The sequence below is a fragment of the Danio aesculapii genome, chromosome 20, assembly GCF_903798145.1.
Source record: "Danio aesculapii chromosome 20, fDanAes4.1, whole genome shotgun sequence".
Taxonomy (NCBI): domain Eukaryota; kingdom Metazoa; phylum Chordata; class Actinopteri; order Cypriniformes; family Danionidae; genus Danio; species Danio aesculapii.
Window position 1 is genome coordinate 19988871 of NC_079454.1, and position 10151 is coordinate 19999021.

At 36.5% G+C, this 10151-nt stretch overlaps 1 protein-coding gene across 1 annotated transcript in view; it reads right to left on the reverse strand.

Annotated features, from left to right (window-relative positions):
* The window catches only part of fndc4a (fibronectin type III domain containing 4a), a 60728-nt gene extending 58199 nt beyond the window's left edge, over positions 1 to 2529 (reverse strand). Inside the window, exon 1 of the mRNA XM_056481517.1 lies at positions 2061 to 2529. Coding sequence (XP_056337492.1) covers positions 2061 to 2136 — 76 coding nt within the window. The 5' untranslated portion in view covers positions 2137 to 2529. The remainder of the gene's footprint in view (positions 1 to 2060) is intronic.
* Positions 2530 to 10151: the final 7622 nt, after the last annotated feature.

A 10151-nucleotide genomic window follows, 5' to 3' on the forward strand; every position in this document is an offset into this window, starting at 1 on the left:
TTTCATCAGCATCAGATGTGTTCTTGATTTAACACGAGTTCAGTCATTTTGTGGTTTTGCTAAAGTATTTTCAGCTCTCCGTGGCACTAACTAGCTCATTTCAGGTGTCTGTTGTCAAGGTACAGAAAGCAAGATGAATTTAAATTATTCCCCAGTTCTAAATCTCTGAAAAAGAAGCTGCTCTGGATCATAAACTAGGGCAGATTTCAGGCTGCATGATCATAATTTCTCCCATATCCCTCTAGTTAAATTGAATAAAATGTGCGTATTTTGCAATGCATGTGCATCATTTCCAACAGTTTAAATATTTATGTTGTGACTGTGTACTTAAGTAAAATCCAGCTGCAGAGGTCATTTAGTGTTATAATCTCTAGTGAGTTCTTGCATTTAATGCAGTCATTGAGAATGAATATTGCACTATTCTGCTATGTTTCCTCTGACAGGTGTATCTATTTTGCAAAAGGATGTTGGTTTCTAAGGAGCAACTTTCAGCACTGGAAGTGTTCATAATTCAGACACTGTCTCTGAGAACAGAAGCAGCAGCAGCTGCCCTATCAAAGCAAGCACAAAATCCCAGATGACTCAATCAGGAAAAAAAGAAAAAGGATCCGAACAATACACCAGGAAAGTATTTTCCTGAGACACTTTCCCACCGTCATGCCATTCTCACTAATACACAAAAAAGTCAAGAAAGATACAGTATAGGTAAAAGTGTTTTAGTAAAATATTGCGATGATTTTAGAAGATTCATTTGGATAATGTAACACCCAAAAATTAATATTTAACACTAATTTACTTATGTGACTTTTTCCTTTAGTAGAATATTAAAGGAGATTTTTTGGTGAATTTGTGGTCCTTGGCATTCACAAAATTCAAACTGGAGGCTACTGGCACTTTGAGAGTCCAATAAATATTTACAGGTTAAACTAAATAATTACCTGTGGTTCATGACAACACACTGAGGTCTTATGAAGTAAAACAGAAGGTCAACAAAAACACTCAGGTAATAATAATGTAAATGTTTAAGTTTCTTGAAATAAACTTTTGTCTTATTTTATATGACCCCAATGAATCATCAGGAGACACAGGTGATAATTTTGTTTTGTTTGTATGTTTTTGTAGACTAAGCCGAAAAGAAAATGAATGAATGAATGAATGACTTACATTACATGATTCACCAAGGACCACAGTTTAAGCTGAAATGTTCAATAATGTTTCACTAATGAAAAAAGTCACATAAATATTGTAAGTATTAAGTAAACTATTCCTTTAAAATGTATTATTTAGCTCTAAAAGTAGAGCATGTCTCTACAGCAATTCCAAAGTCAGCGGTTCAATTCCTATAGGGAGCCAATGACATTTTCATTTAAATAATAATATTAATAAAAAGAAGAAGAAAAAAAAAGAAGAAGAAAAAAAGAATTGCAATGTTAAATGCCTTGGATAAAAGCATTTAGAAACTGCTTAAATATTAACAGAGATTTCTTACAATAAAATGCTTAATTAACTGTGAAATCCATGCAAGCTTTAGTTAAAAGCAATTAACTACTTTGTTTATATTTATTTTTAATTGAGCTTCTCTTATTAGGGCAATGTTATTATGAATCAGAACTGCAGATGTTTGTTAGTCAAATGTTGATATTATCTTATATTCTTTTATATTCAGCCATTTTCTTTTCCATAAATAGCATACCACTTTCCATGAATATGCAGGAATTCTGATTATCCTCCGAATTTAATTTTAAAAATCAGCTTAAAATGTCATTCAGCAATAATTTTAAAAACTCGTTGATCAGTTTAAACTCTCCTTGAACCTCTTAAACCACACGTTTGAGCTCATCAAAGCACATATTTGGTCATGTTAAAATCATTCAGAATAACAGTTTACCTCTCTGAATTCAACAGTCATGATCTTTATGTAATCTACATGACACAAAGACTTCGAACTCATCCTCCCATGCAAACCAGCAAAGATTCAGTCAATCTCATTTGAAGACGCTCACGTGTAGCCATTCAACAGAAGACACAACACCTACAGTACACAAAACAAATAAACTTACTTGCTCCCACAATAAACATTTCACTGCCGAAGAGCAACAGTCCGACAGAGTTCACAAGGACAAGAACGCGAGCCATTTCTTCACTTCAAACGTCAAACAATCCAAAGAAATGTCGTTGTCGTCTTTTGCTTCTTTAGTGGGATTTTTAAAGCGACATTATTATATTCATCCAGCGAAATCAGATTAAGAAAAGTATAATAAGAATCTCACGATGGACATCATGTTCACAAAGCCTGTTAAAACACGTGCCGGAACGTCCATGTCAGCAGCAGGTTTAACACTGACTTTCCTTCGACTTCCAAAGGGCTTCCGTCTCACTTCAGATTCATGATCAAATATTTCAGGTTCTCCTCCGATAGTGCGGGTTGTGAGAGAGCATCAGGTTCAATCTCAGAGTCGGAGGTGTTCAGATCCTGACGCTCAGTGCATTTCAGTGTCGATCTTGCGCGCGCGCGGCGATCAGCACCACGGCCAGTGCCAGCGCTTCTGATGCGCGCGAACGCCAGCGGAAATATTTATTTATAAATGTGCGCACAAGCCGAGATCCAAGTGTTCCTACAGTCCTCAATGCCAAGACTTAGTGAGTTCTGTTCATTCGTTATAAAGCCAAACACTGATATCGAGGTATAGGCTCTTTTTTTATCACTTTAAGAAACATTTTGTTTTGAGGTGAGTTTTGGAGAAAAAGGGTCATTTTAATTAAGCGTAGCACGATGTTTAAGCTGTTGCAATAAAATGAGAAACGTATAGCTTTATAGTTTTTTGTTAATTAATTAAGTTTATACAGCAGACATTACATTTTTCACACTGAAAATAACGCCTATTTGAACGCACAAATACAAAATTCCTGGTGGTCCTATATTTACTAATGTTTCTAACATTTTATACAAAGTGATCTTATTGAAAATATGAAAAGAATTTGAAAATGCAAAGTTAAGCCTCTGCTTTGACCTTTATTAAGATTTTTTTTACAGTAAGTTTGAAGGTTGAAACATAAATATGTTAATCACAGAGCATCTGTCTGACATAATTCAACTTTCCAGACTGTCACAGACCTTACTGGAAAGGGTTTTAAAGGTCAGTTTAGCACAGTGGCTCAAAAATTTATTTCTACTTACAGTTCTAAAACAGTCCTACATATTAGTGACACCATGCATCAATCATAAAACTAGCTTGTGTTGAATATCATTTTCATTTTGTCTAATTTCCTTAATACACTTTAATGTGTTAACCATTAAAACCCCTTGTCACTGCACTTGACAGTCAAATATTTTAGAGAAGACAGTATTTAAGACAGTGAGACATTAATAAACATTTAATTTACCTACTTAAAAGGACATTATCTTTTTTTTAAAATGGGTGGACGTGATGGTGCAGAGTTGGAGAGAGAGAACAAGAGCCTATAATCTTTTCTGTGGTCCATACTGACTGACTAAACATAAAGGTAACACATGAGGAAATGCAAGATTTGTATATTTAAAGTGCTGATTTTAAAATTTGGGTGGCACAGTGGCACAGTGGGTAGTACTGTCACCTCACATCAAGAAAGTCGCTGGTTTGACTATAGGTCAGTTGGCATTTCTGTGTGGAATTTGCATGTTCTCCCTGTGTTCACGTGGGTTTTCCACTGGGTGCTTCGGTTTCCTCCACAGTCCAAAGACATGCACTGTAGGTGAATTGGCTAAGCTAAATTGTCCGTAGTGTATGTGTTTACGTCCTGGTCCTCCAGTTTGGGGTTGAGCGTCAAGCTAATGACCCACCTCGTAAAAATGAGATGTTACGAAACACCAACATGGTGCAGCTAAATATCAACTTCGATTTAAAACGGCCCTGGGAGTAAGCATTTTTAAAATTTACTTTATTTACATAATTTAAAAAAATAATAATTTTATTTCCTTTGACGAGACAGAGAAGTCTGTGTTTGAAAGTTGAATCTGTCAGCATTAAATGACGTGTCTGTCAACATTTGAATGCTGTTTAACTTTTCTGATAGATCAGTTCATAAACACAGCTCTCATATACTTCGATGTCTGCGCAAGCGCTTTTGTAAACCAGTAATCATTAGAGTTAATCACAGCCATATCTGTTGAGCACATAAACACAATGGCCAATCAGCAGTGAACAAGAGTCCACATATCAGAGCTCCAAACCCAAGCAGGAAACGCTGCTATCATCACATTCATGACAGACTTGTAAAAGTCATCTTAATTCATGTTCACCATGCAGAAAGTTTAGTCCAAGGTTTTATGAACTTAAGGACCAAGTATCGACCAATCCTATTTTTGAATCTTAAAAATTAAGGTCCTTTATTGGTAGAACCTTTAACATGTAAATATGTTTTCTATTACACAAAAGGTAGTTTAAAGTATAAAATATTCTTTGGATCATTAAAAAGTTCTATATACATAGAAATGCTTCTCCCAAGACAGCACATTCTTTTTTTCTAAGTGTGTATGCCATCAAAATCTTTTGAAATCTTTATTTTTAAGAGTAAATGTATTTTTCAGGCATTAAACATGCTTATTGTATGATATTTAATATAAATATTTACAGCTCAAAAATGTACTGTAAACATTTGCTAAGGAATTCACACTATTTTATGTGATTTCAGCTGTTGCAATATAATCTGGGGTGTCAGCTGTTATGTAAAAATAAAGATTTGTTTAATTGCTTTCCAAACCATGTTTTATTTGTTAAAGTGGACTTTTGAGAGTCAATTTAGGTGTCACCATCACTCCATAACTTTATCAGAAACTTGACTGTCTGGTGGCCACAAACAACTATCAATCTGAACACGTTCTTCACAAATGCTGAGGAATATAAATCCTTTATTTGAAATATACTCTGACATTCTCCTCAGCTTCGGCTAAATAAATATAATACTCTATGAGGACTAAAGGTTTAAGGCAGAACCCCTAGATTCAGGATTTACATTGGGTTCATTTGCTTGTTTAGTTAATAAATAATGAGAGGTAAAAGCAGCTCTACAGAGAAAACAAATTACAAAGATGCAATGAAGAAAACCAAAAAGTCGTGAGTGTCTAGTACAAGAAATTATTGTTTGCTAATAGTCTGATCTACCCAGACCTTAATATGTGTGTCACGGTTGCGGATGCGTGCGCTGTTTCTGTGATCTTTGTTGTTGTCACTTGGTTGTGTTTTGTTTACTCCGTGTGTCTGTGTTGTGTGTGGGCATGTTAATAACAGATCTTCCAGCCTCATCTCATGAGGAAACGTAACTATTTTACATTTTGTCAGTTTAGCGGCTAATTCGTAAGAATTCATACAAGTTTAGTTGTATGATAATGTACAATTTTAAAAATGAGGCGTGGCACCCAACCTTGCCCCTAAACCCAACCGTCATTGGGAAATAAGCAAATCATCCTAAGTGGTATGAATGAGATTGTACAAATTAGTCACTGAATCTTCACTTCATCTTTGACTAGTCATAATGTTTTATTATATTGTGTCATAAACAGCTCCATTCTGTATTTATTCATCTTCACCAACACTGTCAGTAATAAAGATACAAAAATGTGGTGTGGTACATTTTCAAAAGCTACTCTTTTGTACTTACTTTTAGGTATTGCCTATGTGGACCCTTAACATAAAGCTGTACCACCCATATGACAAATTTTGTACATTTTGTGTATCATTTTGTGACCCTATATTATTTGATAGGATAGAAAAGGACAATGTTTGGCCATGACACAAATAAATAAAAATCTGGAATCTGAGGGTTTAAACTTTTTTTATAATTACAAAATATGCTTTAAAGTTGTCCAAATTAAGTTTAGCAATGCATATTACTAATCAAAAACAACCTTTTGATATATTTAAAGTAGAACATTTCCAAAATGTATTCATGGAACATGACCTTTACTTAACATTCTAACGATTGAAAAATAGATCATTTTGACACTAGTTTTGTGGCCCAGGGTCAGTTTTTGTAAAATTGATCACAAGGTGGTGCGATTCAATAGGCTACAATTACAACTGAACAGAGTTGAATGCACAGACCACATAATAAATCTTATTTTTCAAGGCTTGCTTTGAGATTATTCTAAGTATGTTTCAAAATGTTCTGCTTTGCATTAAAAGACAGACTGCAGGTCCTTAAATGGGCTGAAGTTGTGTAATGTCTTTTAGACACCTGTGGAGCAGAAAAAGGGACTGTAATCAGGCCATGGTAAGTAATTTGTCTCTTTTCAAAGGCATAGAATGGAATAAATTTCAAACAGCATGTAGTTCTTTTTTTTCTAACACACATATTCTGCAGGTTCTCAGAAATATGCTGTACTTGTTCCAGAAAACTGTACAGAACGATTTCTATGACTCTGGAAGTTATTAAGGTAATAGCAGAGGTAAGCAAAATCAGAGACAGAGAAGCATAAAAATTGTACAGGTAACTAATTTTCACTCAGTATTGTAACTTTTTTTATCAGTTTTTCTTCATGGCTGCCTGAAAACAGTAACACTTGGATGAGCACATTCCATCTGGCATTGCTTCAAAATAAATTAATTAGTAAATGCAGAGTAGGATGACATGCTGCATTTGAAAAGGACTCAACAAAAATATTGGCTTGGATAAGATGTTCCTTCAACATAAATTTATAAGCCCTTCTCTTTCCAAAATGCATATTACTTACACAAATGAGCCTTTAGATATCGAAAATGACATAAATAATTTAAAGTTGGAATGGGGGGAGGGGGGGTAGAAGTAAATGAACGATTAAATATTTCCGAAAAGATATCAGAAAGTAAGAATTGTTTTGTATGTTTGCAGGATGTAGAACTGAAGAAAGAACAGCTGTAGAAAAACTATGGCAAAAAAAAATCTATGGAATAGTAAATGAAATATCTGAGGAAGTACATTCCCACCAAAGCAAAGTGTCTTTTCTGTTTGTTTAATAAAAATAAAAGAATGAGCACGTACGGCTATTGATTTTTCCTGCAACAGGCTCTCTAGAGCTTTCTAATCGTTTCTGGGAGTGGAAGACAGAAGGCGATGGACAATTCCATAATCAGAAAGGACAGTACTCTAGGTCAAAAAAACATTAATATGTATGCCAACAATGTAACTTCTATAGATTGATAATAATCATCCACCTACAATGTCCTCACACTGTAATAGTTATGTGCTTAAGGGATCTGCATTGTTGCTAAGGATTTTTAAAACTCTCTCAATTTAATTCCATTCATGTTTATTTCTATAGTGCTTTTACAATGTAGATTGTGGCAAACAGCTTAACATAGAAGCTCTGGTAAATTGAAACTGTGTCAGTCCAGTTTTCAGAGTTGAAGTTCAGCTTAGTTCAGTACAGTGTGGTTTATTTTCACTGCTGAAAGTCCAAAATTATATATTTAAAAAGGCGGCAACACCAATTAGGATTAGGATAAACTTTATTTGTCCCCGAGAGGAAATTTGTCTTGGGCAAAAGGTGCTACAATGTTGCTCTAGGGCAGACAATAAAATAAATAAAACAAACAAAACAATTACGGACAAACAATTAAGAACATACATTGTTTACAGAATCAGACTATGTATAAAAATATAAATATGAAATATTTAAAGCACAGAACACAGTCAGGTGCTAATGTACTACAGATACATTGCTCTGGGTGGAGTTCAGCAGCTTTATCGAGGTAGGAACAAACGAAAGCTTCAATCTATTGGTTTAAAACATTGGCATTCTCAGTCTTTTTCCTGATGGTAACAGCTAATATTCACTGAACTGAGAATGTTTGGACAATACACAACCAATATATGTATACGCCTTGCATCAGCCTTTTTAATTTAATAAATTGGCATTTTTGGAGCTTTGGTGTTGCCGCATTTTTGAATAAATAATTTTGCACTTTTAGCTGTTTGGCTGATTTATGACACCCATTTAAAGTGATGTGCGTGCTATTTTGCATTTTTTCACTGCTGAAAGTCCAAACACTGAAGAGTAAATCCATCGATGGGCAGCTTCAAAAGTCCCAAATTGAAATACATATCCGAAGCTTTTGTAAAAACTTGGCTAAAATGAATTTGTTAGTAATAATTCAGGAAATTATTCAAACTACAAAAGCGAGGGGGATGTGACACCATACATCAACATGAGCAGCATCTCCTGTATGTCTGCATATTTTGCAGATATCTAAACTGCTGTTCATTTTCAAATTTCATGCTACTTTTTTCTATTTACATTAGGGAAAAAACTGTGAACAAATGAACGATCCAAATTAAGATCATAAATGTGCAATGGTGATTTATACCTAATTTGGACTCTTATCTCTATAATATTAGAGCTACAAATATACAAACAGCAAACCATACAATCAGAACATTACAAAACTCTCTTCACAGATCTCAACAACCAGTAATGAGCAACAACCTTAATAAACTTACTCCAATTATAGGAAATAATTCTTATTGGTGAACATGAAAACTCATTTACTTCTTTATGTTTTATTATGAAATGAAGAGTAAGGATAGCATTGGTTTTACAGTATAAATTTGAGCCTGAAGCATTTGGAAACGCAGGCAACTTCACATTCACAGGGAGTAAAACAGTCAGTATGTTTACATGGACACCAATAATTAGATTTTAATGCGGTTATGACAATACTCTGATTAAGAGCCTACCAAGCTTGGAAGCTTGCCGGCATGTTGGTGAAGTCCATTTAAACTGGGCTGGAACATCGTTCGTAGAGTCTCCTCTTTCCTGGCTTGTTTTGTTTATTTGTGAAAAACAAACTTGTGTTGTATTTGCTTGGCGATATTGTGAAAATTTAATGCTGAGTGTTGACTTATTGAGATCAATACGAAGACGCATGTGAAAAGGAAGGGTGCCTTTATATTTTATTAAGTTTTCTCATGTATTGTGGTTAGTAGGAAGGTACGTGAATGTTGTTTAATTTGTTTTATTTCATGTGCAGGTAAGAGGTTTTAAAACTGTAACGAGGCTGCTGAGGCTTTGTTAGAATCCATATGCGGAAGTTTATTAACAGGGAGAGACAAAGACATCAACGTATAAACAGGCAAATAGTTGGTAACAGAAAAGCAGTCCAATCCAAACGACAAGCAAAGGGGCAAATCCAGAAGACGTAGTAAATATGCAGGCAGAAGTTCAGTAACACAGCAATCAGTCCAAAACAGATCAAAAGGGCAAAGACAGAGAACGTACGTGATCAAGGCAGGCAGGGTCAAACACAGGATAGCAGTCATGAAAGTCAATAAGGAACAACGCTTGGTAAGGCAGGATTAACTGGCAATACTTCGCAAGGAAGCATGGCCTGAGCACTCATTGATATACTGCACAAACAGGAAGTAACCACAGAGGGAGCGGAGCTGAGTCAGTAGTCGGGCGAGGGCTCCCTCTGCTGGCGTGGCGTTACAGAACCCCCCCCTCTAGGAGCGACTCCTGGAGCTCGACGTGGGCGCCCCCGCGGTCTGGGAGCTGGTCGGTCGGGCCTGGCTCGATGAAATTCCTCGATGAGGGAAGGGTCGAGAATGTCCTTGGCAGCAACCCATGATCTCTCCTCAGGTCCGTATCCTTCCCAGTCCACCAAATATTGGAGCTGACCCCCTCTTCTCCTTGAGTCCAGCAACACATTAACCCTGTATGCCGGATTCCCATCAATGTCCAATGGTGGGGGTGGTTCTGCGGCCTCCTGGCCGGGGTCAGTCTCCGGGTGGACCGGTTTGAGCAGGGACACATGGAAGGAAGGAGATATGCGGTAATTAGCAGGAAGCTCTAGTTGGTAAGTCACTTCATTGATTTGTTTAATTATTTTGAAAGGACCCACGTACCTTGGACTGAGCTTCCTGCTGGGTAGCCGTAGCTTGATGTCCCGTGTAGAGAGCCAGACCCGCTGTCCTGGTTGGTAGGGAGGATGTGGACGACGTCGGCGATTGGCCTGGAACTCCTGTGTTCTCACAGCCCGCTGGAGCCGGACATGGGCACTGTCCCACACCCTCTCACTACGTTGAATCCATTCATCGACCGCTGGAACTGAAGACGGCTCACCAGACCACGGGAACAATGGAGGCTGAAATCCCAGCACGCATTGGAAGGGGGTAAGTCCCGTTGATGAGTGAGTCAA